The sequence below is a fragment of the Aspergillus undulatus genome (assembly GCF_047715775.1).
Source record: "Aspergillus undulatus strain CBS 261.88 unplaced genomic scaffold BDV17scaffold_14, whole genome shotgun sequence".
NCBI classification, from domain to species: Eukaryota; Fungi; Ascomycota; class Eurotiomycetes; order Eurotiales; family Aspergillaceae; genus Aspergillus; species Aspergillus undulatus.
This window is the reverse complement of record NW_027396618.1, coordinates 83,503-109,605: the sequence shown is the minus strand read 5'-3', so window position 1 is coordinate 109,605 and position 26,103 is coordinate 83,503. Positions and strand designations below refer to the sequence as shown.

Sequence of the window (26,103 nt, the reverse complement as noted above, 5' to 3'; positions counted from 1 at the left end):
GCAGCGCCGTATGCAAGAGTGGGAACCTCCATTCGACGCAGATATATCGCTCGTAGAGTTTGAACTCTCTTCTCAGGCCAGGATCCATTCACGTTTTGCCATGGAGCGGCAAATGCGCGCTGGACAAGTCCTTGTCAGCGGCGTAGATTATGGCAGCGCTGGAGCCGCCCAAGGGTGTCTACAATATTGTTCCAGACCAGTTCTGCGTATTTTCAATCTCCATAAATCGAGCAGAGTAGGGAGTAGGAAGCGGGTTTGGTTCCTATCAGAGTAGTAGATCCCTGTCGGGCACTGAAGGTTCCTGCGACCTCGCAATCCTTCTTGTATATTTTCTAGCACGGTTGAGATGACAGGCAGGCTGGGAGGTCGCGACCGGGCCATAAGGCAGGAAAGTCGCCCAAGCGTAGGGCGCCGGATTGATTATCATCAAGGTACGGTCCAGGATGCATTTTTGTCTTGAACTGAGCCCCCTCCCTTGTTCGACTGCAGCTACCAGTACGGGATACTCGGTATGTGAGACAAAAACGCATCGAACGAATGTCTAAGCACTCACGCCGCACTCAAGCCAGTCAATATCAAGGCTTGGATCACAGATTATGGCCCAATCATACAGCGCAGTGAAAGAACGAGCCTGAGGTATCGGTCTGGTGTTTCTCACCGCATTTCCGCCTTTAATACCCGATCCTCCCTTCCGTTAAGTCTACCCTTTGGTGTTCGTCTTCGAATAGCCTAACTCGGTCCTCGTTAGACAGCGCGCAAACCCATCTTTCCAGCAGACTTTCGAAATAGCGAAGCGAAGAGTCATGGCAAGTAGAATCGACGATCTGGCGACCTAATGGTCATCTTCAGCTCTATTATTCACCAACCTTTATCTCAAGGGCCTCGCGTCCGGTGTTGCAATTGTGCGGGGGCGGTCCAAGCAGACGTTCAAACAAAGTAAGCTCCATCCCGAGCTGAATTGGGGAGCAGCACGTAGAAAAGGAGTCGAGAGGTAAGGTATCTGCCTCTGGACGCTCGAGTACCCAGGTGTGTGCGTAACCGATCGCTAGCCTCTTGTCTTAATCTGACAGTTCCGGAGTTGCTCCCGAGACTCTCGAAGCGGTCGGCATGATGCCGAGAGCAAAAGGAAAGCTGGTTTCAGGCTTCAAAGTCGTACATCGTTTAGGATCGATGCTGCCTGCCACGAAAGCAGTATACCGATGACATCCTTCCGAATGACTGCGGGGGGAGTTGCGGAGACCCCGTGGCCAATCTAGGCTGATGGCTGGAGCTCGAAAAGTGCCTCGCAGTCCAAGCAAGCATTTGAGGTAGCAAGTAGCAAGTTATGGTATCATCACAGTCGAGTTTCAGGATCAAAAAGTAAGTAAGGCGGGGTTCAACGCGTCAGGAAGGTCGTCCCTGGCGCCGGCTGCGGCCTACTCGTTCGAGCTCGAATTCGAAGGAGCCCGATCGTCACCATCTTGTCTAATTTCATCTCATTTTGATCATTAAAAGAAAGCGAAAGAAGCGCAAGATTTGTTACAGCAGGATTGCTGGAGCCTGTCAGATTGATAGGGACGTGGTGATGGTGGATGCTGCAGAAGGTGGAATTGCGGAGGAAAGTGCGGAGAGGGAGTCACGTGTATTGGGGGGGTTGGCTCACGATCTTAATCACGTGCAGTCGCGAGACTCGAGACTGGAGAGTCGAGGCAAAGGTGGATGCTCGAGCTGTCGCTCGGAGAGTATGAAGTCAACACTGTTATGTGCGGGTAAGATTGTCGCTGCCGAAACAGATATCTCGACTCGCGTGTCCACCCCTCTAACGTTCAAAGTTCCGATCGTGGTTTTGCGTCTTGCCGCGGTGGAGATATATATTCCCGCCATACTAGATAGGCAATAAATGCAGATGAGACCCTTCGCGTTTCAGCAGTGGATGAGGACCGAGTTGTTTCGACGAGTTTCAAAAATCAAATTGCATGTTTTGCAGGTGGATACGTAGGGCCAGCGAATGAAATTCTCTATAAACTACAAGCGTCAAACAAGCATTTCCAGGCTTTGAGCCTCGTGCCCGTGCGAGGTGGGATGGATGAATAGACTAGCGGACTCGCGATCGCTGAGGTCGATGCGACGGGACGGACACGGTACCTATCTTCCCACGCGCGAGCATAAAGCAATAAGTGCATGTCAAAAAGAAATAAAGGAAATGATGGGACTAAAGGAAGTAATGCTACAATGATTCCTCCAATGGGAGATGAAACTCGAGTGAAAAGTTGATAGAGTAAGGCATTGATTGTAATCAAGGGTATAAGCTATTCTACCGGCAACCAAACCGGAATAATCATTAACCTCTAAATCATAGCACGCCGCATGATCCAGTCTAGATGCATAGAAAATTGCACGCGGCTAGCTGACATGCACGACATGAATAAACATCGATGGGGGGGAATAAACATGAATAAACACAAGGAAAGAGAAGACAAGAAAAGAAAAGAAACACGAGGTCTATCGAACCGATCTATGCAATGCAGTCAAGCACGCAGGTAGGAATGGTGTGATATGTAGAAGCCATGCCCCCAGCAGCGTGTTCCGCAAGCGGGACGTCACGTCAACCAGTAACCGTCTATTCTGAGTCGGGCTAGGGCCAGACCGGGCATGGGATGGGATGAGATCGTGTTCTTTTTTTTTGTTTTTAATAACACGATTACTGCTTCTCCTGGACCTCCTGGCTGGAGTTGTCGCTGAGACCCATCTCGTGCTGATGGGGAAGAGTGCTGGTGTCGAGGCCGAGATCGCGGGACTGCTGGGTGATCTCCTCGAAAGAAAGCTTGGGCATGTGGTTGGCGACCATGAAGGGCCACTTCTTCTCGACATGAGCCTTGGCGTAGATGATGTCGATTTCCTCGAGCTCACGACCGGCAGTCTCGACCATGAAGAAGTAGGCGACGGGAACACCGATAAAGTTGATGAGTGCGAAGAAGAGGTACACACCCCAGCCGGAGGTAGCGGCAAAGAGGGGAGTGAACATGACGACGGCGAAGTTGGTGATCCAGTTGGTACAGGTCGAGGCGGCGGCACCAGCGGTACGGGTACGGAGAGGGTTGATCTCGGGAGGGTAGATCCAGGGGAGCGGAAGCAGGGTGAAGGCGAAGAAGGTGATGAAGAGGAAGATACCGACGATGGCGCCCTTGGAGTTCTCGGTGGTGGGTTTGATCAAACAAGCGAATGTGATCACAAAAGAGAGACCCTGGCCGAGGAAACCGATGAGGAAGAGCTTGCGGCGACCAACCTTCTCAATCATGAAGAACGAGGGGATAGTGGCGAGCGCGTAGACGGTAGAGAAGACACCACCCATGATCAGGGCAAGACGCTTCTCCAGACCCAAGTTCTGCTCGAAAAGAAGAGTCGAGTAGTAGATGGCAGCGTTACAACCGGTGAACTGCTGGAAGAACTGACCAGCGCAACCGAGCAGCATACGCTGGAACTCCTGGGTCTTGCCACCGGTGAAGAGAACCTTCCAGCTGGCCTGGGAAGCCTTGCTCATCTCGACATCGGCCTTCATGAAGTTGAAGTCTTGCAGGACGACATCCGAGTCGGGAGAGTCGCGCTTAAGCTTGGCAAGGACCTCAATGGCCTCCTTGTCGTAACCGCGCATGACGAACCAGCGGGGCGAGTCGGGGAGCAACAAAGCGCCGAGAACGACGATCGCGGCGAACAGGCACTGGAGAGCGACGGGGAACCGCCATTGGACCGACTGCTCCACGTAGGAAAGACCGAAAACGACCCAGTAGGCGATAAAGGTACCGACGGCGATCATAGCACCCTCGAAGCAGACAAGGAGACCACGATTGTGCGAGGCTGAACACTCGGACTGCCAAACGGGGATGGTTGCGGTGTTGAGGCCGTTTCCGATTCCGGAGACAACACGACCCACGACGAATTGGCCGAGACCCCACTGAGCACCGAAGGAGACAGACGAGATGATGGCACCGATGATGAGAATGGAGGCACCAGCGACGATGATGCGCGAACGACCGATCGCCTCACCGTAGAACATGGAGAACAGGGCACCGAAGAAACAACCGATTTCGTAGCACGAGGTAACACCACCGCGCAGCACGTTAACGTGGCGGTATTCCGCATCCGAGTGTTCCTCAGGGAGGAAAAGAGGGGGGAACTCATCGACGAACTGGGTACCGGCGATGATACCAGACATCATACCCTGATTGTAACCGAAGAGTGAGAAACCCATGACGGCAGTAAAGGTGATGGCCCAGTTCAGGGGCTTGCCCGACAGACCGGAGGTTGTTGTCCACATATTGACGGTAGTGAACAATGAACAAACTCAGGGAAGTACGGGGAAAGAAAGAGAGTTTGATGGATCAGGGAAGGAGGTGATGGGCAGGAGTTATATAGCCTCCATACCCCCGGCCCCCATGGCTTTGGGTTGTTAGCGAGCCCCAGGCGGGGAACGGTTGGCGACTGTGGGTGTGTTGCCTCCACCAGAAAGGTCCACTCTGTAAAGAGACAGAGTGTGTGTGAGAGAGGCAACTCGCCCGAAGCCACCGCCGAAAACGGCTTGGCGGACCCACACGGCGGGCTTAGTGCCAAGAAGGATCCGACTCTTCTATCGCAGCAGACCAGTAGCAGTATACTGCTGCAACAACGGGTACCCGAAACAGAATGCCACTGACGACGGCCAAGTTACCATCCCCGGGTCTTTGCGCGCAGTATCCACACAAGCATGCAGTCAGCCAGACAGAAAGACACAGAGATTACATCCGCCAAGGCGCTGACTCGATCTTGTCAAAGTTTCAACCAACCATCCACGCGTAGCCGGTCAATTGCAATGCACGATCATCCTTCGACGGCTCACCAGAGTCCCGAACCTGTCCCGATGCCGATGCCACGGACCGACTGCGGTTGTTTTTGTTCTCTGTGAAGCCGGCTCTCCCCGATTAACGGGAGCCAGGAGCGGGCTGAATACCACATAGGACTGTGTTGGAGACAATAGTGTTTCTGCTTGAAGCACAGTAATTACCGCTACCAAAGACCGTAGCGGCATCAGCGATTATCGTAATCGTTATCCCCCGCCGCCTTGTCCCCGGGTGTTTTCCGGGCGTTTAGCCCGGTTCGGTTGCGACTGAGCGAAGGGCAACTTAGCCGAGATTTGCCGTACCCAGAGGAGCACTTGGCTCCGGGACTGCCCTGATTCGCTGTGTTTATTTTTCCTCGGCCCACCAATTATTAATGGCCTCAGCTTCCCTCAAGGCTCACTAATCTGGTCAGGCTACCAGCACGCGAAGCCACCAGGGCTGTGTCCTTGTTCCTGGGGTCACCCCGGAGTCTCCTCCTCGCCACGCCATTCAGCCGCACCCAATCAGCAGTGTAACCAGCCCAACCGTAACAGACGTCCAACGCGACGACAAAAGCAACGCTTGTTCATCTTGCACCCTGGACAATGCCACCGCCGGATCCTTCGAGGCTTGGGGCTTCTTGTACCAGACAACTTGCGAAACGCCGTCCGGAAAGGGCAGGTCTCCCAAGCCAAGCCGTAGTGGGGCCTACACTCCATTAAACAAGCGAGATATCTCCATACAAAAGCCTAAAGGCTAAAACTCGGATACAAGTGATGTCATTCCTGATCGCCGGTCTGCCAGTCAGATCGCGCGTACGTAAATCGGTGAAAATTCTGAAATTGTTGGTTCTGACTGACTAGGTGGTGTTACGGTGGTAGCACAATCTTGTCTTACAGCATACAGAGTAGTGAGGATGGTTTGTGGTGGTGGTGGTGGCGGTGGTGGCGCTTCCCCGGCTTTGTACAGAACACGTGACTGGTCCCTTGCCGACCGCCAACGAGCTCTCCTTGCGTCCGATCGTGAACTGGAAGCTTCCATGTAAGGGCTCTGGAATTCTGAATACTGAGATATAGCATTCAGATTCAGTCCGTGCGGTTGAATTATTCAACCCGATCATACGTTGAAACAATGTGCTCCATCGACTCCATAACACTGCATCAAAGCGGACGTTAACCGACTAGTATAGCGCCGCTGACGGAGTCCGTTCCCATCCCAAACATTCCCGGGGTGTCTCTGCCTTCAGTGTCTGCCTGGCTCCCGGCTCTTACTGCTTTCGGCCACCGCGGGCTCGACCCTAGAGCTAGGCCTATTCTGGACCTATACTGAGGCAACCTAACCATCTTGTACTCAAACGACTGCAGCCAGGAAGACTGCTATGGGAAGAAAGAATGTTTACATCTACCCCTGTCCATCATTGAACTACAGCCGATCTTCTCATGGATAGTCCGTGACGACCCACACCAGCGGAAGAGTGGAAATGGTTTCATGGAGTATCATGCAGGTGCAGTTGATAGGCACTGATCATCGATCTGTGACAGCTTCTCAGTCCCAGCCTTCCAAGGTCCAGCAGGTATCCCGAGACGTCACTGTGACAGCTCTAGCGGCATGCCGACCTCCTCAACTTGCAGCGAATGTTCCGAGATGGACATGGTTCATGCCGTCGAATTCGTTCGATTCCCATGTGGCATGCATGCGGACCCTGTAGATCCGTCCAAGGTTGATGGTGATGCAGACTGATTGGAGTGCCTGACAGGTGATCAGCATGTTGTACGAACCATGGCCGGGGAGGATGAGGTCGTGCTGTAGGGCTTCGACTGTAGATATCGATTGTTCCTTTCTTTGTCTTGGTGACTGAGCACTGAAGTAATTCTGGGGATCAGCATTAAGGGTACACTGCGCGCCTTGAAGGTATAGACAGCAATTGACTGGCGGTATACATCGTGTTCAGTTGGCTATGTTTCTTCTGTAACTCCTCTTGTCTTCTATCTGGTTGCTGGAGACAACGCATGTCTTTTTGTACTACTGTCGTGGTACATGATGTGCATTTCAAGTCACAGACCAATATACAAACAAACATATCGAGAAAATATCTATCTCGTGCTCAATACTGTCTTCATTTCTAAGTAGGTATCTAGCTGGTCATAATGGTGCTCTACAGTTGTATGCATTGCGGTTGTTGCAGAAATATATTTCTCACTATCCCCGGGTAAACCCGGGGTTTGAATTTCACCCTATCACATCCCGCACCGATATTATCCTCGTATTACAGGCAGACAAGCATCAGTGGCGTGTCTTATTCATGCTAAGCAGCCGACTGAATGAAACAAGAGTATTCTTTCTACCTAGTCCAAGGGTTCAATAGCGTTGGCATGCACAATCACCTTTAGAGTATCTACAACGTTGCTCCCTCGGAGCCCGCGTATCCCGTATCTCCACGAAATCAAACCACCCACGGGAGACGGAAACCAAATTCCCCCACGCCCCCAACCCCAGCTAAAAAGAGCTAATTCGACGACCCTCTTCCCGCTACTCTGGCCTCGTTTCCAACGGAAATTGTAAGCAACTGACGTACGCGCCCGGGTAACCCCATTCGGCGGGAATCTCCGCGTGCGGGTAAAGACTACCCCGGAGTTTCTCCGACCAGGAAGCTTGGGAATTGGAATGGTCAGAGTTTTCATTCTTTCATTTTTTTTATTTTTATTAGCGGCGCCACTGAAGTCATCTTTTGGTGTTGGAGTCCGAGTGTCACTCTGTCGACGCAATATAACTATGGATATCAGGCGCGATGTCGGGTGGAGACGGTGCGGTGTTGGTGGTGGACTGGGGATTCGGATTGAGCCAGTCAAACCAACGATTACAGAACGATTTGCTGTCGGGACTCGGCGGCTGACTATCACCTTCTCTCCCGGGAAGAAGGGTACGAGGTGTCTGTCGAATAAGGCAGGATCATCGAGATGAGCTCCAGCTCGCTCCAGCTGAGCCTAACGAGCAGCTCGCCGAGAATGCGATTGTCATTGCTCGCCTGAGGCCGAGACTGACTCGGGCCCATGATCCTATCGGAGAAATCCTTATTACGACGCAGCGATGCCAGCGTTTTCTTGGACTCTTGGTGTAGCGTCAGCAGACGTTCATCCTGCTCGGCGCCGCGGCGCGGCGACCCTGCAGAATTGAACCCTCTGGTGATCTGTGTGGCGGTTATTCTCTATCTTGACTTACGTAGGTTATCTGGGCGTATCTCGGCGTGACTGGGAAGGAATCTATACCGAGCAAGGCTCACATGGATGGGATGGGATGGGATGGGTGGTTTACATTATGGATTGGAACTTGGTATGATGGATTCTGTAAGCGAACCTGAGAAGATAGCGCGAATCTCGATGCGAGGCCGGAGATTAAAAATGCGGCGCATGTGATGCCTTGCTGTACATGGTCAAGGTCTTGAGACTCAGAGCTCTTCGACCTGCTCTGGTCCTCTGGAGTTTATGAGTGCTACCCCAGAGCAGACACATCGAAACAGGGGAGTGACACGTGCTTACCCCGTATGGCTCGTCCAGGTTCACTCGGTACCTACCTACCTCTATCTAACTCTCTGTATATTCTCGAGACTGCACTGTGTACTTCCTCTACCGGCCTTCAGTTACTCCTACCTTGATAGCTGGGCGGCGCTCTCATATCAGGGTCGGCCAACGCATAATCCATCCATCGCTACTTATTATGAGCAAAGAGGCTTTCTGTCGAGCAAGTCACTGGTCGCCTTCATACACTCCCAATGTGCTGTGGAGGAAGAAGGATTTTACCTTGGAGCCACCTCACAACCTGAGCAACAGGATCATGATGAATAAATGTTTCTTTGCTCCTGTCAGTTTCAGCTCATCTTCACAAAAGCCCTTTCCTTGAATGCACACTGCTTCTGCTCAGCCTACCCCCTTCAAAGAGCTAAACTATGGCGTCCTTGAAGCTGGGGTTTTCCGAATACTACCATGACAGAAGAGAAATGCGAATGCGGTCCGTCGACGTTCAATTACAGCGATCTTCTTCTGATTCCATGCATTTACATCTTCGAACTCATCAGCCACAGCGCTGCTGCTGACCTCCGCGCCGCTAAGCTTCGATGCAGTCCCGTGCTGAAACACTTGAGTGCAGCGTCATCTGAGATGCGACCCAGCGATTGCAACCTAACTATCTGACTCCCGACAAAGAATTTCCAGAGTCAGCAATTCCAGGCTCCTGGACCTCGACTCACTCAAGGACCAGAGCTGAGCGCAATGTGGGAATTCCTCGTCTCAAACGCGTTTCAGAACCCTTAATTAAGGCCGTTTGGGGGCCGGGCGCCTACCCTGGTACCATCACCCTGCAGGTCAACGCTATGAAGGGGTCCGTGTGAATCCTCATGAACGAAAACAAGATCTTGATCTGAATGAGATATGGAGATCCTAGGAGATGTCTGAATCGTGTGTTGAACTTTATATTTACATTTGATGTGGGTGAAGACGAACATATAAGGGCCGTGGCCGAAGCGAACTGAGCTTTTGCTCCCAGTCAGGACTCAGACGCTCTCTACATTCACATTCACGTTCATTCTTTATCTTCCATCACTCTTTACCTTTCCAAAATGCGAGCAGGGCCTCGCCTCCCTCTCCTTCCCTTCCTATCAACCCTGGAGCTGGCCTCCGCATTCTTCAAAGTCCCCTGCAGCAACCCCCTAGTCGTCGAACGCGCAGACCCCATAATCCAGCCCGGAATAGCAGCAAGCCATGTCCACACCATAATGGGCGGGTCCGGCTTCGGGTTCTCAATGGACTATAACGACACGCAGGCGGCGCAGTGTAGTTCGTGCGCCCCCGTCGCGGATAAATCGAACTACTGGATACCGACGCTGTACTATCAGGCGGAGAATGGGAGCTTTACATCTGTTGAGCAGGATGGGGGTGCGCTGATTTACTACTTGTGAGTTTTGAGTGCAGAGCCTTGGTTGCAAATGCTAATAGTGGTAATGGAAAGACAACGAGAAGACCCCAACAACTCTACAATCCTCGCGCCCCCCAAAGACCTCCGCATGGTCGCCGGCAGCCCCATGGACCGAAAGTACAAAAACACCCCCGAATCTGACGCCCGAAGCTACGCCTGCCTCGACTACACCGGCCCCGCAAAGCCCGAGACAAACGGGTTTCCAAACTACAACTGCCCCGACGGGCTCCGCACACAAGTCTTCTTCCCGTCGTGCTGGGACGGCGTGAACTTCGATAGTGAAGACCATAAATCACACATGGCGTATCCGAATGAGACGTATAATGCGGGGCCGTGTCCCGAGAGTCATCCGGTTAAGATTGTGAGTATTTTTATTGAGGTTATTTGGCGTACCGAGAAATTCGCGGAGGATTGGTATGGTGATGGTGACAGTCAGCCGTTTGTGTGGTCGAATGGGGATAAGACGGGATATGGGTTGCATGGGGATTTTGTATGGCACCTTCACATTCACCTTTAGTTACTTACCTGGATATCTATTTACCGGTCTGGCAGATCAACGGCTGGGATGTCCCCGTCCTCCAGCATGCCCTCGACACATGCGACGACCCAAACGGGATAATCGAGAACTGCGCCGCGCTGGAGCTCTACGGCGACGAGGTAACAGAAGGATGCATGCTGGAACCCTCTATCGACGAACAAGTCTCGGGCTGGCTTGACGCTCTGCCGGGCTGCAATCCGGTACAACCGGGCCCCGACGACGCAAAGAGCATCACGACTTGCTCCGCCCCTACGGCCATTGACAGGCCCCAGCACTACTACACCGATGTCACGGGTTCCCTAAACTGGGCGTGGATCGGATGCGCACGCGATAATGTCGACGATCAGCGCGTCCTCTCCGAGTCCAGCTCTACCGGCGATGACATGACCGTTCAGAAATGTATACAGACTTGCCGCGAGAACGGGTATATATATGCAGGACTGGAATATGCGCGGGAATGCTATTGTGGGAATAGCATTGAGGAGAGCAAGATGCCCAAGGCCGAGCCGATGGGGAAGTGTTTGAGTAAGTGCAGTGGTGATGAGAGCCAGAACTGCGGTGGGTATGCTTATATTGGGCTGTATAAAGCTTGCGGAGGGAAGGAGTGTGAGAATTTGCAGTATCCGGGGGTTCCGCAATGATGGTCAATTTGATACTGGTCATGTGTAGTTTGAGATGAGATACAGCCAAACAGTTATCAGTGGGTCTCGCTATGGTCACCAAGTTACCACTGACCTCAAACGGGGTGATTTTGCTAAGCATAGCCATATTCTGCAGACCAATGAATACGGCCTGTGGTAATTATCATCATGCTTATCCTCTTGCTGATCCTTAGCCTTATGCAAGTGTGGAGTAGATATTGACCCAACAGCCCCCACAGCCCCCATAACCCCCACGATGACATTCTGCAGTCTGACTCTGACGATATGCCGCGATCAGTCCTCACTGTCCAGTGTTCCTTCTGGATCAGGCGAGTCATACACACTACATAAAAGGAGATGAATTGTACAGAAGAGACAAGGACATGACTTCGCGCTGCCATCGTCCTTAGTCCTTAGACTTATACTTCGCCAACACCGACCCGACTCCCGAGTGCTTCACTAGTGGCCCTTTCCGAGTGAAAAGAGAGAAGAGAGAAGGCACATCGGGTGCAAAAGTCATCATCATGCTTTCAAGCATAGCAAGTAGTGGTGACATTGATATACCTTGACCCGTAAACTAGACATGATTTACAATGTTAATGTTTGATATCAACCTCGAGCTGGGCTCAAGCCCGGGACGTCCTTTGTAAGTGGTAACTCAACACGCGCCACGTCGGGTTCAGCCTCGCCCCGACTGGCTTGCACCGTTTATATCCATGTGTTGGTTTTGAGATATGTATGTATGCTAGTCGATGGCGAAAATGTAGTGTTGGTACCTTAGGAATGTGGGAGTGTCACTGGACCTGGACACTGACGCTGGGGGCCCCTTGGATCGAGGTATCGATTGCGCTATCCCATTTGTATTGGATTTACTTAGAAGTGTTTTTGCTTTGCGTTGGCTCTGCACGCAGATACGATACGGCTTTGGTCGATGTCTGTTCTAAGGACCAAAGAAGCACCACTTCACGGATAGGTAGACAGACGAGGAGAAATATCATTTCATCGCATTTATTTACGAAAAGGGCACCAAGTTCACAATGCAAGAGAAGAACAAAGGAGATTTAGGTATCATGAAACCCTCCTCGCCTCCGAAGCCTGCACGAAACTCGACTGCACCGTGATCCGTGAGACCGTCTCAAACGTGTCATCTTTGGATCCAGTTGCAGATCCAGGTCCAGGCCCAGGTCCAAGTCCATGATTAACATTCGAGTTTGATCCCACAGTGACATAATTAGTTAACCCAATCTCGTCGTCGTCTTCCGTCCTATCAGGGCGGAATGTCGGAACTCGACCTCGACTACCGAGGATACTGCCACCCTTGTGAGACTGGCCAGATTTACTCTTACTCTTGCTGTTAAATCCTCGGGACCGAGAGTGGCTTGTTGATATGACGTTCGTGGACTTTCGTGAACTGAAGCTGCTGGAGATAGAGCGGTGGGCGAGCTTCGCTAATGGTGCGAAGTGAGGGAGACATGCGCAGACGATAGCTACAGCGGGCTCGATTGTACTCCAAATAAACACTGTGCCCATGTGCCAGGTTATATCGATGGTTTTCATAAAGAGGCTGAGGTAGTAGATGCGGACTATGCTTGCGATGCAGACGCTGGCGGTCCATTAGCACACCATATTTTTCGTGTACGGAAAAGACCCACAAAAACCCAACAGCCAGAATCCCACAAATAGCAATCTTCTTTCTAAGCGTCATCTGCAACTTGATGATCCGCGGGAACGGAAGGAGGAGGATAATAAAGTCGTTCAGCATGTTGATGACGGCCGTGGCGAAGAAGAACTGCGGGATGTTGATGCACTCGCCTGGGGCGCCGCTGAACTGGTTCCAGAAGTAGGAGAGGGGTCGACAGGCGGAGCCCATGGTCACCCAGACGAGAATGGGGTAGGAGACGGTGACGACGGCGCCGAAGATGATGGATATTTTGAGGGAGTGTTCTAGGGGTGAGAAGATTCGGCGGTAGAAGTAGAGGATGGATAGGCGGGTGCAGGTGCAGGATGCGGCGTAGACGAAGGTGTATGAGTAGAGGAGCTGGTGCGATGGGTCAGGTTGAGCAACGCAGTTGTAAATATAGGTCATCAACTCACCTTGTAGAGGGTTTTGAAGTCGTCTAGTTTGGCCGCCCAAATGTGTTTTCCTGAGCCCACGCTGCCTCCTAAGTGGACTTGTTAGCTAAAGATTTCAATGAGGCGTTACCCAATAGATCTCACCTGCAACACTGAGTCCAGATGTCCCGCCTATACCGGTCTAAAAGAACTATTAGTAGATGCAATCAACCAAGCGGAAAAACTCACAAGAGCCACGATAATGGCCCAGTCATCAGCGAGAAGGGAATTCCGAAGAATAATTCGCGCAGTGAATCGCAAAGCAACAGCAAGGGCAGCCAGGCAGAGCATTGCAATCACAACGCCACTATCGACGCGCTGCGTGCTATCAGCAAGATCAACATTGTCCGGGGGCGGCCCAAAGTAGGCGAGGATAGCTGGGTCCATGGCCACGGCTATGGTGAGGGTAACTCGGTGAGCTGCACCGCGAGCAAGACCACTGGGACATCACCGAGAAATTGAATCGACTGGGGAGAAAGATCTGTCTTTAACCCGTCGATCAGGACCTGGAGCAAACGTTAAAGCTTGTCAGTGACGGCCCCCATCGCTGGATTCCTTAGTTGACCAAGGACGGCAGCTGTTGGAGAACTGTGTGCGCACGCAATGGGAGAGCTCTGCGAGTGTCCTTGACAGCAGTGGGCCCACGCAGCAAGAGTCACTGTCACTGGCCTGCGGCAGCAGCGATAATGTCAAGTCGGCGCCGATCTCGGGAAACATGTCACCTTACAGAAATCACGACAGCCGAAGAATCTTGGATAACCGAGTCATGGCGTCGTAACGGCGAGTACTAGCAGGGGTACGAGCACCGGCGTGGGCGAGTCATTGCTCCTGTTGGCTGCATGCCTCTTGCCCGGTGGAGAATGGCAGCGGGACGGCGGCAGCAACCTTGACGGCGAACCGTCCCATAGTGGGGGATTGGATACTCTGATAGGCGGCAGTTCATGGCCCCTGCAGTTTGGCCCCCGAGTTGTGGGCTACAGACACGCAGAAGCAATCAAACTGGAAGGTGGTTCAGTGTTATCGGCAAGGTCAAGAAAATAGATAGAACCGGACAACCCCCTCGACCCACACCCATTCCTTCCTCCTCGTAAGTCTCCAACTACCTAGATACTGCCTCTTATCACCACCTGACCATGGGCAGTGCAATTGGAATTGAGCACCAGCTCACAGCCCTGGAGCGCATCGGGCCAAAGGGCTATCTCCGCTATGTCTTTCCCTTCCAGCTTGAGGATAACTATGATCTCGACAAAGTCGCCCGGGTCCTTCGAGCCGGATATGAGGCTCTCACACGACGCATCATAGAAGTCGGCTGCGAAGCCGTACCCGACCCCGACTCAAAGCAGAAAGGCGTGATGAAGCTTCAGAAGCTTGACGACAGCAATGTGGATAAGGGAGTCGCAGGCATTGTGGTCAAGGATCTCCGCGACTCCTTTCCAGAAACCTACGAGGAACTGAAGGAGAAGAACTTCCCCGTGGCCTCGTTCGACGCCGATACCGTCTGTCGCAGGTCCGTGTGGCCAGTGCCTGGGGAACGCCTTCCGATATCCCTCGTCCAGGCAAATTTTATCCAAGGAGGCCTCCTCCTGAGCTGGTGCATCTTCCACATGGCGGGCGATGGCACATCGTTCTATGTATGGACGAAGGTCTGGGCGGAGGAATGCCGCCGAGCACAGGGAATCGACATTACAGACCCAGTCGAGCTACCGGACGCTATCTGGACGGACCGCAAGCAGGTCGAAAAGCCGTCAGGACGCAATGCAGGGAGGATTGAGGACCATCCAGAATACACCCTTCTCCCATTCACGCCCCCGGGAGCGCCGCCAAAGATGATGTCCCTCAGCCACAGAGGGCAGGTCTTCTATTTCTCTCCGGAATCACTGGCAGCACTTAAAGCAGAGGCGTCGCCGGCGAACGCCACCGAGCCATCTGACCAGTCGTGGATATCGACAAACGATGCTCTCTCCGCGCTTGTCTGGCGCACCGTCATGGCCGTCCAGTCACCCCTGGAGACATTGGACGGCGACCCTGTCTCTGTATTCAATATCGCCATCGACGGACGCCAGCGAACAAACCCACGAGTCCACCCAAACACACTCGGCTGCTTCCTCGAATACGTCGCCGTGTCCGCGCCCATCCGCAAAATGCTAACCACGCTAAGTATAGCCGACCTCGCGATCCTCATCCGCAAGGCCATTCTCCGCGCTGGAGAAGAATTCACAGACGACGTGGTGACCCTGGTCGAGAAACTCGAGGATGTTGACAGGCTGGCTCCTACTGCTTTCCTGGATGTCCCCGGGTACAACTGTGTTCAGAGCTCGTGGGTTGGGTTTGAGCTTTATGGGTTGGATTGGGGGCCTCGATTGGGAAATAAGATTGCGTCCGTGAGGGTCCCCCATGTGGGCGTGATTAATGGAAACCAGACTGTGCTTCCTGCTCTGCCGGATGGTGGGATGGAGGTGGTGGTTGGTGTTGAAACGAGCTGTGTGGAGAGACTGCTGAATGATCCTTTGATTACGAAATTTGGTGTACCTCGGTAGGGAACTACGGTTGATGGGATAAAGTGGGTAGCTATGTTTGGTGTAGAATAAGTATCTCTAAATGATAATCATGCTCCCCAACATGCGATGAAAGCTCGCTGATCCAGAAAGAAGCCAAAGGATATTTAACATATATACCCGTACGAGGCCTTCTGGTGCTGCTGGAACAAGAACTAATATTAAGAAGAGATTACGAGCACTCGTAGAAACAATATCCTAGGCAGGTTCTCCGCTGGGGATGGTAGTGAAGTCGAGTAAGTAAGTCTACAGCAACTCACGACCATTCGCGAGGAACTATATCCCAGAGTCATCCTGACGATAAACCGAGTCCTCCCAATACTCATCCCACATGGCACAAAGACCCTCAAACTCGCCAATAACCGGCTCGATCAAAGACCCAATCTCCGACTCGCGCTCCACAAACTGCAGCGCTAGGTTCTGGCTCGCGTGCCAGGCGATATGGCAGTGCATTAACCACGATCTACAAACATCAATATTCACGTCTTGAGTAGATGGTAAAGGTAAATGAATACCCACCCCGGGTTATCACTCTCAAACGCAATGACAAGGTACCCCGTCCCAGCCATGGTAGCAGTATCTCGCCGCGGCGGGTTATCGTGATTCAGCTTGACTAGCGGCGTATAAAGGCCACGACCCTCGGCGAGGATGAAGAAGTCGTGGCCATGGAGATGGAAGGGGTGGTATGCGTTTACGAGGCCCACGTCTTGAACAACCCAGTACGTCCACTGCACTCGTTAGGGCCATGTCCGTGTCCATGTCTAGGTAGGGATGGGAATGGCAGCTGGAGGATACGCACCTGACCCGCATTTGGGATCTCATAGATGTTGTAGTCCGTCGGGAAGATCGACTCATTGTTGTAGACCATGTGGATGGTTGGATTGCCCCAGTCGATCGTAAGCGCCTTCGTGTTTAGCGTCCAATGGAAGTACAACTCAGGCAGGTCGTAGTACCACCCTACATTGAGGTTCTCCTGGCCCGCCGCATTTCCGACTCTCTTCTTTACATATGGGACGAGTTTATTGTAGGGCTCGTCGCCGCAGGAGTTCGTAATGGATTCCAATTGCGAGGTTGTAGGGTCTGTTATTGGGGCTCCTTCGTACCGGATGATCCCCTTTACATCATCGTTCTCAATCTCCAGCCCGTTACAGGCTGTTTGGTATATTGCGCGCATCCAGTAGTTGTCTACATCCTGGTCCGCCTCAAAGATGACATCGTGCCGTTGCCCTGAGGTCAGAATCACAGAGTCTGCCTCATACGGCTCGATGGGAACCAGGTCCGCCGCGATAACTGTAAGTTTATGTCCGTCAATAGAGAACTTCCACCACCCGTCCACAGTCGAACTGATCAGTCGAATCCGATACTTCTTACTCTTCTCAACCACAGCCTCAGAGCGTCTCCCGCCCGTACAAACTGTCTCCGACCACTCAGGACAATTGAAGACATTCGTCGAATTCATCAGCCCAGTCGGTGGAACCGCATTCGTGCGAACGGGGAGCCCGCCGTACCGGGTATGTTCCTCCCACAACACAAACGCCGATTTATGATAATGGTCCGATATGAAGACCGGCCCAAGGTCGACATCGTAGTTTGCGCTCGCGGGGCCGTGGATTACCAATGGTCCGTAGAGCCCGTCTGCGAGCTGCAGGCTGTAGTGCGAGTGGTACCAGCTTGTGCCGTATTGCGTTGCGCGGAAGCGATATGTGAATGTTGAGCCTGGGGGGATGGGACATTGGGTTACGCCCGGGACGCCTGGAATATTACCACTTAGTATGCTGGGTGCGCAGGCGTGGACTATCCTAGGGCCAGGGGTAGACTATGGTAGAGGGTATACATACCATCATACTGGTTCGTGCCGCGCTGCCAGATGCCATGCCAATGCACGGCGGTCCTAGTAACTGTGTTAGCTCTTTCAGCGCTTACTGTATTCAGCCCAGAGAACCAACTAACCCGTTATGTTCCAACCCATTCCTAACATGAATCACCAACTCATCGCCCCAGTCCGCCTCTAGTAGTGGGCCCGGCGACGTGCCGTTGAAAACGAGCATCTGCCTTTCGTATCCATCTGGTGCGAGGGTGCGGTTTTCTGCCACGAGCCAGTACTGTTTTTTTATTAGTTGGTTTTGTTCTGGGTTGGGATAGTTTGGTGGTAGGCTTGCCTCTCGCGTTACGCCTGTATAGGGAGTGATGCTGTGGTAGTCCGTTGAGATGTTGTATGTACCCCAGCATTCTCGAGAAGCAGGGCTATTCTCGCAGTTATTTGATTGTGCGAGGGATATCGCTGCCAGCGCAAGATTGAGCAGGTAGAATGTAACTAAGCGGGCCATTTTTTCTATTGCCCCCTCTATAGTGAGTTATCCTCTGCCCTCGTCGATCAACGATTAATCAGGGGAAGTCCTCAGTTTAACTCTTCCAGACACCCATTCAAATTTTTGACTGTCTCATGCAGGTCATCTAATCTCATGCAGGTACTGCTGTGTCTCCTCGAACCGCAGACTCCTGAGTCATGACATCTGACGTCTGGTGTTGATGCCCAGGAGGACGAAATGAGACGGGCAGGGGTTGAAGCCGAGATAGTTACCCTCGGCATCTCAATGTATCATCTTCTCGAGAAAGCATATGAAATTATGGAAATTTAGCGTGCGGGCGTGCCTCGAGTGCTCTTAAGTTCGACCCGCTCTAGGCACATGGGATGTCTCAACGTTTCAGGCTTTCAATCTTTGATCTTCTTGAGCCACAGGCCATTCAATGCTCGGTTTCTCCTGAATGATGGGTATATGTCCTTCTAGTTCTGGGTGTAGGCGTGAATCGATTTAGATGTCCCGAAATGGGAGAGCCCATTTCGTACTCCGGTTCAAGCCGCAACGAATCAACTATTAGAACATGGTCTTGAGGCGAGCATGAACTCTAGCCCTGAACCGCTTCCACACCGTCAGCGCAGTAATGGGTCCATTCACCTTGTGCAGCTTTGCACTCCAAAAACCTAGCATGGCCCCGCGGACCTTGGAGCTTCCATGGAGAGCTTATGTACGAGGTACATAGGTCATCTTTCTTTGTATGGAAGCCAAAGTCGTGGAATATCCAGGTATATACCCTCCATTTTCATTTGAGTTCTAGACCCCCACGTTAAACATGTCAGCCATCAAGCCCTTATCTAAGTGGGACCCAGATCCAACCCAGACTGCAATGTCCAGTCAAATCGCAGTCTCAGTCCCACCAGCGCAAGTGTCAGCATTTGAAGTCGGAACTCCAGCCATCATCCCAAACTATCTACCTAGTACCACCTACCTAATCCTCCTAGTAGTCGGGTGATCCCCCAGCAATGGATGTCAAGATGTTAGATGAGTGGAAGGGCGTCACAGACCCCAAGGCAAGACGGACGCTGCAGAATCGTTTGAACCAGCGGGCGCACAGTTCGTCCCCTTATCCCCATCCCCTAAGATCGAGAGGCATGGGCTAAGCTAACTGCTCCGTCTAGGACGCCGACAAAGGGAAAGACCAAAGAAGGACAAGCAACCCACAACAAGTCAAAGTCCAAAGGACGCCGAGATCGAATCCGATTATCCGGTCGAGCTGGAGCAGCGGTGCCCAGTGGAGAATGCAGGTGCAAGCGGTCGTAAGTCTAGCAGTCAAACAGAACCATCATCGCCCCCCATCCGGGTCCGGACAAGGGCAAAGGATCAATTTCCACTTCGATTTTGCTGCTCTTGACAATATCCGCATCCTCGGACCAGACGCAGATCATGACAAGAAGGTCCTGCGGCATCTGGAAGCCCTCCTTTACGCCCAATACACCACCTCCCACCTCAACCCCCCTTCACCAAAAACAGACCTCCTCCCCACCCTAACCCGCGTAAACTTCCTCCGCGCACTCCACGCCAACATCGAGGTAATGGGCTACAGTGCGTCCGAAATGCACGACGACGCATTATCTCACTTCGGCACAGCAGGCCCAATCAAGCCTTCCATTCGAGATATCTCTGTTCTGCCAGTATGCCTTCGCCCGACAAAGATTCAGATTGCAGTCCCGCACCATCCGTGGATAGATCTCCTTCCCATCCCGACCATGCGCGATAATCTGATTCTTGCGGGGGAGGAGTATGATGATATCGCGCTATGCCGGGCTATGAGCGGGTACGGAGTGAATCTCGCCACTGGGAAGAAGGCAGGCGATGCGCGCGGTGAAACGGGCGTGATCATCTGGCGCGACCCGTGGGATGCAGACGGGTGGGAGGTTACGGGGTCTTTTCTGAGACGATGGGGGTGGACTGTCGCTGGGTGTGAGGGGTTATTTAGGGCTACGAATTGGTGGAGGTCTGTTAGGGGAGAACCGCCATTATTTCGTTTATAGTTCATTGCGTCGCATTGTTGACGTTATTGAGGATAGACCAATGTATGTATTTATATCAAGCAACAATCTCAACCTGCTCGACTTCCATCCCCTCGACCTTCCGATTCACCTCCGCCTGCTCGGCGTGTTGGCCTGGCATGACGGTGCGGCCGCCCTTGGAGGTGAACACGCCACCGGTGAACCCGCGCTTCACGAAGAGGAGTGGGATATCCTCGAGTTCGAGGCCCTTGGTCTCGGGATAGAAGAAATACACCATGGGGATGAAGACGGCGTTGAGCACGGCGAAGATTACGAATGTGCGCCATTGGATGTTATCTACGTACTTTGTTAGTGATGGTCCGATATAGGTATGTAGGAGGTGAGTAAATACCAAAAGCAAGTGGTGTGATCTTGACGACCGCAAAGACAGCCATCCAGTTCCACCCCGACGCGATGGCCTGCATTCGTGTCCTTGTGCGGGTGGTGCTAATCTCGCTAGGATAGAACCACGGGACGGGCAGCCACCCGATACCGTAGAAGATCTGGAAGATGAAGGTGAATGCGGTCGCGCCATACGCGGCGTTCGTGCTGCCTGTTGAAAGCAAGATCGAGACCATGACGAAGCAGAAACAAAGACCGACCGAGCAGACCAGGAGCAGGGTCCGTCGACCGAACCGGTCCATGAGCAGGACGGGAATTGCCGAGCCAACGAGATATGTGCATTGGATTGCGCCGCCCAGGAGCATGGCTAGGTTTCGGCCCATGCCCATGGTTGTTTGGAACATGACGGGGCCGTAGTAGTTGATCATGTTTGAGCCGGTAAATTGCTGTCCGAGTTCGACGGAGATGGTGATCAGCAGTCTGCGCAGGTTCTGCTCGTCTCCCCATGTGAAGAGTTCCTTGAAGCGGAACGGTCCACCCTTCTGCTCTTCTTCCAGTCCGACCTGGATGTCGAGGATTGTGCGGACGACGTCTGGATGGTTCGGGTCTTTATCTGCGATTGCACCGACCACGGATCGTGCTTCGTCGTGGCGGTCGTGCTGGACCAGCCAGCGGGGCGTCTCAGGGAGCCCGATGACTTGGAGGACAAGGAAGATGGCGAAGACGGCTTGGAATGCGAGGGGGAAGCGCCACTGGAAGGAGGATTCGGTGAAGCTTGTGCCGTAGTCCATCCTACTTCGTCAGTACCAGTTATGAATATCGAAGAAGAGACATACCAGTACGCAATAACGACACCGAGGATAGTCACCGTTCCCTGCAGCGTCAAGAGGGCACCTCGATAGGAAGCCGGTGCACACTCAGACTGGTATACAGGCGCGGTCGACGAGTTCATGCCGTTTCCAATGCCAGTAACGATGCGGCCCACGATCAGCTGGGCCACAGTCTCTGAAGTGGCCAGGATGATAGCCCCAACAATCATGATTCCACCGCCGTTTATAAGCATCGTTCGTCGTCCGAATTTCTCTCCGACAAAGTAACAGACTATCGATCCGACGACACACCCGATGTCGTAGAGGGCCGTGATGTTGCCTTGCATGTCGGCATCCGGGTTGTTGAAGTCGCGGCCTAAGCCAGAACCATTAGGATAGAGGTTCTGATAGAGACAGAAGATACATACCGAATCTGTTATCGGCTCCAATGATTCCTGCCATCACACCTTTTCACAAGTCAGCGCCGGTGAAAAGACTGCAGAAACGCCAAGCTCACCCTGATCAAACCCAAGCAACAAAAAGGCCTGGCAAGACGCCATGGCGATAGCCATAACCAGCGTCCTGCCGCGAAAGTCGTGCTTCCATAAACGCATATTGCCGTCTGTATTGCTTACTTGCAGTGGGCTCGGTACCAAGTAAACCAGAACGCCCTGGTCCAGACTGGGGGAAGCCTGGGGAGATAATAATCCCCAGACATCGCGGCAAGCTACCCCGAGGGGAACCCCACATCCACTGGCTGGTCGAATAGGTGTCCTGTCAGACGCCGATCCTGACACCTTTGGAGACATTGCAGGAAAGCTCGGGGTAAAGCGCCCCCGAACTGATTGCGGGGATTGCCACTGTGGGGATCTGCTTGTGCCCGAGGCCATTCATCTTCTCGGTCAGACTGCCAGATCTTGAGAAGAAAAGACCCGAAAGGAATGCCGATATTGAAGCAATGCTAATCCGGCGCCTCCCGTTTGGTCAGACGCAAGGGTTGGTTCAAGGTGGCTTGCTGCTACGCCTGTTTGGGCTGCTCGGTGATCATCTTTCGTCCTCCCCGGCTTGCGTTTCGGGTATTCGAGCAAAGCAGTGCACTAGTAGGAAAGGTTTTAACTCTGAGCCTAGAAGCACTGTCGAGAGCCAGCCTCTCAGTCGTGAGCTTGCCTGGATACCTCTTACCAAATCAATCCTGCTGGTACTTCGCAGGTGATCACTTGCAACTGCCAGTGGGTCTGAGGTGAATGAGAGAAGTAGCAGTGATAAATAGTCAATTAGAGACATCATCGCTAATTTCGAGTCAGTGTTCTCCAGGCGATTCGTCTTTTGAGTCTCGGCTAGCTATTGCGCTTACCTGCCGTAGGCAGTCATTCAAATACTCTTACTAATGGTTAGTCTCATGGAACCTTTACCATCTATTGTAGTGTCGCTCGGCTCGTCCTGAATGTTTGTCTGAGTCCTAGGGTAAGCCTGGTGCGTATATTCACCGGTCTAGTTGATCAACATGTATCAACAGCTCGAGCTCAGTGCATCCCGAGATGCTTCTAGGAATGACCTATCGTCAACCAGATTCACCGATACTCTCCGGTTCATGAGGTTTTGGGATGTGGTCGACATGGTGATTTCTCCCCCAGACGCGTGGTTGCTCCTTCCATATGAACCCTATCCACACCACCAAATCAATCAGAGTCTCGAGACCACAACTTGCACCGCTTCATAACCCTCAAGCACTATTTCTACCCTCATTATTACATACCAGTCTTACCCGTCGATTATTCTTACTACCACCTACGAAATGCCGTTTACATACACCATCCAGCCCCTCCTACCCCCCGACTACGTCGAAGCCTTCTCCGTCGCCGACGCCGCATTTGCAGACCTCAATTCCCTCCTCTACACAAAGTACCCTCCCTCGCTCAAGTCCAAGGCGAACCTCACCAAGGCCCGGCTCAAAGCGATCAAGACCATGCGCGAAGCGACCATGTTCAAGGCCGTTGACGACTATACGAAGAGGATAGTCGGTGTTGCGCGGTGGGTTGTCGCGACGGAGGATGAGGAGGTTGAGGAGAGTATCGATGATTTCGTGGATGATATTATGAAGCGCTCTGTTCCAGAGACGAATAAGTATGCGATGCGGTCATTTTATCGCATGGCGACGAAGGGCAAGTGGGATATTCTGGGTCTTCAGGATAGGAATGGGGACGTTGTCAGGCTTCGAAGGCGCGTTGAGCTTGAGACGCTCGTTACTCATCCGGAGTATCAGGGCAAAGGCGTTGCGAGTGCTTTGTTGCAATGGGGCATCGACGAGGCCGACCGGCTGAACCTGATGGTATACCTCGAGGCGACAGAGGCTGGGAAGCCATTGTACAAACGATTCGGCTTTGATACTGTCCATGAGATGGATTTTGATGCTGCGGAGTATGGGGGGATTGGAAAACAACGGTATACGGTGTGTATTCATTTGACTATTCTGGATACTGCAATTGCTAATCTAGGCTTTCAGTTCATGATTCGGTACCCGAAAGATGATCAAGTCTAGGACAAGAGAACGACTGGAGGGTGGGAGGAAGGGTTCTAGTCCCCACATAGAGTTACCGGTCGAGGTGGTGTCTTCATATCCAGAGCATAGCATAGCACATCAATAAAAAAAAATCGGACTGCTCGTGATCTATACGCTCCCAACGGTAGTCAAACACCTTTGACTAGGATGGAGAAATTCTGCCTTGGAAGAGTCAGGCGGCTCACCGAGATGGGGCGCGAGGCGATCAGGGTACCATGTCCCGACCGTTCACGACTTTCAACTATGTAGTGAACCTCGATGGATAAAACTTAAGCGCCCCTTGTGCGTAGACAGTCTGCAACAAGTGCTTTGGTCATGCCGCATGGCTTCGTGGAGCTGTTGAGACCCCGGGCTTCATCGCGACTGCACTAGCTAGGTAGGTAGTCTTTCAGTTTACACTTGTTGATTCTGAATGGAGCGTCGTAAGGTTGTCGCTTACTCAGTCGTGAATTATATGTATCTCAAAATGTGCTTCCTATATGTAGGATTGCAGGTCGATTCAATTCTTCAGACTCGAGTATCCAGACCCCAAGATACCCTCCAACCACCTATATGCAGCCCCAAGACTATCCGGATAGCCCATGTGCGGCAGCCCGGGGTGAAACCTGCACTGTCAGACAAGGCAACATAGACTGGGTCGATAGAAATCTCACCTTCCCTCCTTCGGGCTGCCGTGGCTGAATAGCAGATAACAATCTTCAATCGGAACTATGCCGTCGTCGACACCCTAGCCCACCGTCAGCGCTCCATCTAGCGGGAAAAAGGTCAGATTCCCTACATTAAGCAAAAGCAACCGACAACTCCCTCGGTCCAATATCCCAGTCTCAAGAAGCGAGAACCGCCCCTGCGCCTCGCTCACAAATTCCGCAGGGTCATCATACCCGTATTTCTTCGCCCAGGCGCGCACAATCCTAGCATTAACGTTAGCCGTAGCCTACGTGTATTCAAGTACCGGGTAACCAACGGAAACGGATACTCATGATCCTCAACTTTACTTAACCACCCCCTATCCAGAAAGTAATGTGCCCCGGGCCCATGCGCAATAGCGCCCGCAAGCCGTGATGCGTGCGTATGCGCCGCCCGGATAGCGTAGTATCCGCCCGCACTAAGACCCCAGATCACGACCTTTGACATGTCGAAATTCAGCTCGGTTTTTGAGTCCATGTAGTCTAGGACGCTATCAATTAATCGATCAGGCGATGTAGGATCCCCAGAATCAGCAGGTGAATCGGCAGTCCCCGGGATCTCAACGATCGCGACGGCCCATCCGCGGTTGGTGAGTTCGTGTGTGCGCTGGCTGTTATCTGGTCTGTAGCCGTCTAGGCCTGTTAGGATTAGGATACAGGGAACTGGATCTGCTCCTGGTGCTGCCGTTTCGTCGGGGATCCGGATGTAATTGGGGATGTGGTGTCCCTCGTTATCTGCGCGATGAGTATGCTGGACGATATGCTCCTCTATCCGTGGTTTCCAGAGAGATGCCGCCTTGAGGTATGAGTTCTTCTGGCGCTCAAATGCGAGCCGCTTAATATCACCATCATTCGGACCGACGTACGGGAATCGTGAGATTCGGTAGACGACTGCGGCGCGGCGGAAGAGGTCTGAGGCTGTTTCGGTGTCGCCTCTACTCAACGCGTCGGAGGCTTGTTTGTCTAGCGACTCAGCCAAGGGGAGGAATGCCTCTGTGTATTCATCGGAATAGGCGTCGTTGATGTTTGTCTACTGGGTCAGTCGGGCTTACGAGGTAGCGATGGGTTTGTTGAAGCACGGGCAAGCATACAGCGATGAGTTTCTCGAATATCGGCTGGAAATCTTCGACCCTGCCGTCGTGAAAGGGGTAGACTGATTTCTCGCACTGGCGCAATTAGCAAACAGCATAGCAAGTTCTCTCTCTGCGAGGCATCGTACTGCATACTTCCACTTCGTCTCCCAAAGCACCTTGATCGATCCCTTATGCGACGCGACAGTGTCGAACTTGTCTCCGAGAATCCACCCCATCGTGAAGTGTGTAGTTCATGCAAGACGATGCGATCGCCGTCACTCGAATCTTGGGGGGGGGGGGGGGGTCAGTCATGTTGGGCTTCGAGCAAAGGCATTGCAACGTCAACGACTGCTGCCAAGATGACGTATACACATTTCCGACGCACCCGACGACTGATGCAACCAAACCTGGACGGCTATTGAATCTCTTGTGGCATTCTATGTTGTTGACTAGTTGTGAATTATCTCAATCGCGTCTATGCGAGGAACGGAAAGACTGTTGCAGTGACCAAGAGGGAGAGGAAGTTTCTCTTAAGTATGGAGGTCGCGAAGCCCCATTCTGGAAAGCCGCCCATGGTCGTCGGCAACACGGAGGATTCGCTTCCAAACTCAAGCTTGA

General features: G+C 52.6%; 9 protein-coding genes across 9 annotated transcripts; 4 read left to right on the top strand and 5 right to left on the bottom strand.

Moving 5' to 3' along the window:
• Nucleotides 1-1,932: 1,932 nt before the first annotated feature.
• mfsA (glucose-inactivated glycerol proton symporter STL1) lies at nucleotides 1,933-4,734 on the bottom strand. Its single transcript, XM_073757359.1, has one exon. The coding sequence runs from the start codon at nucleotides 4,292-4,294 to the stop codon at nucleotides 2,681-2,683; it is 1,614 nt and encodes a 537-aa protein (XP_073617281.1). The 5' UTR covers nucleotides 4,295-4,734; the 3' UTR covers nucleotides 1,933-2,680.
• Nucleotides 4,735-9,435: 4,701 nt separating this feature from the next.
• Nucleotides 9,436-10,979, top strand: BDV17DRAFT_297622 (DUF1996 and WSC domain-containing protein; the record flags this gene model as incomplete). The annotated part of the gene is made up of 3 exons (XM_073763527.1): nucleotides 9,436-9,779; nucleotides 9,834-10,290; nucleotides 10,353-10,979. Exons 1-3 carry the CDS (start codon nucleotides 9,445-9,447, stop codon nucleotides 10,977-10,979), a joined length of 1,419 nt encoding a protein of 472 aa, XP_073617280.1. The 5' UTR covers nucleotides 9,436-9,444.
• Nucleotides 10,980-12,047: 1,068 nt separating this feature from the next.
• BDV17DRAFT_280724 (uncharacterized protein) lies at nucleotides 12,048-13,478 on the bottom strand (the record flags this gene model as incomplete). Its single annotated transcript, XM_073759925.1, has 6 exons — nucleotides 12,048-12,318; nucleotides 12,349-12,582; nucleotides 12,632-13,017; nucleotides 13,074-13,141; nucleotides 13,197-13,233; nucleotides 13,281-13,478. The coding sequence occupies 6 exons, from the start codon at nucleotides 13,476-13,478 to the stop codon at nucleotides 12,048-12,050; spliced, it is 1,194 nt and encodes a 397-aa protein (XP_073617279.1).
• Nucleotides 13,479-14,224: 746 nt separating this feature from the next.
• On the top strand, nucleotides 14,225-15,628 carry BDV17DRAFT_280723 (transferase family-domain-containing protein; the record flags this gene model as incomplete). The annotated part of the gene is made up of 1 exon (XM_073759924.1): nucleotides 14,225-15,628. One exon carries the CDS (start codon nucleotides 14,225-14,227, stop codon nucleotides 15,626-15,628), a length of 1,404 nt encoding a protein of 467 aa, XP_073617278.1.
• A 294-nt stretch (nucleotides 15,629-15,922) lies between these two features.
• On the bottom strand, nucleotides 15,923-17,973 carry tpcJ (oxidoreductase tpcJ; the record flags this gene model as incomplete). The annotated part of the gene is made up of 6 exons (XM_073759923.1): nucleotides 15,923-16,109; nucleotides 16,166-16,374; nucleotides 16,446-17,398; nucleotides 17,485-17,537; nucleotides 17,597-17,748; nucleotides 17,806-17,973. The coding sequence occupies 6 exons, from the start codon at nucleotides 17,971-17,973 to the stop codon at nucleotides 15,923-15,925; spliced, it is 1,722 nt and encodes a 573-aa protein (XP_073617277.1).
• Nucleotides 17,974-18,968: 995 nt separating this feature from the next.
• BDV17DRAFT_289671 (DUF3425 domain-containing protein) lies at nucleotides 18,969-19,997 on the top strand (the record flags this gene model as incomplete). The annotated part of the gene is made up of 3 exons (XM_073761711.1): nucleotides 18,969-19,059; nucleotides 19,125-19,262; nucleotides 19,318-19,997. The coding sequence occupies 3 exons, from the start codon at nucleotides 18,969-18,971 to the stop codon at nucleotides 19,995-19,997; spliced, it is 909 nt and encodes a 302-aa protein (XP_073617276.1).
• Nucleotides 19,998-20,052: 55 nt separating this feature from the next.
• BDV17DRAFT_289670 (sugar porter family MFS transporter) lies at nucleotides 20,053-21,780 on the bottom strand (the record flags this gene model as incomplete). Its single annotated transcript, XM_073761710.1, has 5 exons — nucleotides 20,053-20,312; nucleotides 20,368-21,149; nucleotides 21,194-21,542; nucleotides 21,595-21,633; nucleotides 21,684-21,780. 5 exons carry the CDS (start codon nucleotides 21,778-21,780, stop codon nucleotides 20,053-20,055), a joined length of 1,527 nt encoding a protein of 508 aa, XP_073617275.1.
• A 1,181-nt stretch (nucleotides 21,781-22,961) lies between these two features.
• On the top strand, nucleotides 22,962-23,705 carry BDV17DRAFT_289669 (GNAT family N-acetyltransferase; the record flags this gene model as incomplete). Its single annotated transcript, XM_073761709.1, has 2 exons — nucleotides 22,962-23,615; nucleotides 23,670-23,705. 2 exons carry the CDS (start codon nucleotides 22,962-22,964, stop codon nucleotides 23,703-23,705), a joined length of 690 nt encoding a protein of 229 aa, XP_073617274.1.
• Nucleotides 23,617-25,773, bottom strand: ayg1 (heptaketide hydrolyase ayg1). Its single transcript, XM_073757358.1, has 6 exons — nucleotides 25,632-25,773; nucleotides 25,504-25,578; nucleotides 24,691-25,442; nucleotides 24,505-24,637; nucleotides 24,380-24,453; nucleotides 23,617-24,331 (listed from the first exon to the last, which is right to left on the bottom strand). The coding sequence occupies exons 1-6, from the start codon at nucleotides 25,719-25,721 to the stop codon at nucleotides 24,226-24,228; spliced, it is 1,230 nt and encodes a 409-aa protein (XP_073617273.1). The 5' UTR covers nucleotides 25,722-25,773; the 3' UTR covers nucleotides 23,617-24,225.
• Between the last annotated feature and the right edge of the window lie 330 nt (nucleotides 25,774-26,103).

Coding starts and splice junctions, on each gene's coding strand:
- mfsA (XM_073757359.1), bottom strand. CDS start 4,294: ATGTGGACAACAACCTCCGGTCTGTCGGGCAAGCCCCTGAACTGGGCC.
- ayg1 (XM_073757358.1), bottom strand. CDS start 25,721: ATGGGGTGGATTCTCGGAGACAAGTTCGACACTGTCGCGTCGCATAAG. Junction 25,579..25,631: donor AGACGAAGTGGAAGTATGCA/GTACGATGCCTC, acceptor TAATTGCGCCAG/TGCGAGAAATCAGTCTACCC. Junction 24,454..24,504: donor GTCGGTTGCTTTTGCTTAAT/GTAGGGAATCTG, acceptor ACGGTGGGCTAG/GGTGTCGACGACGGCATAGT.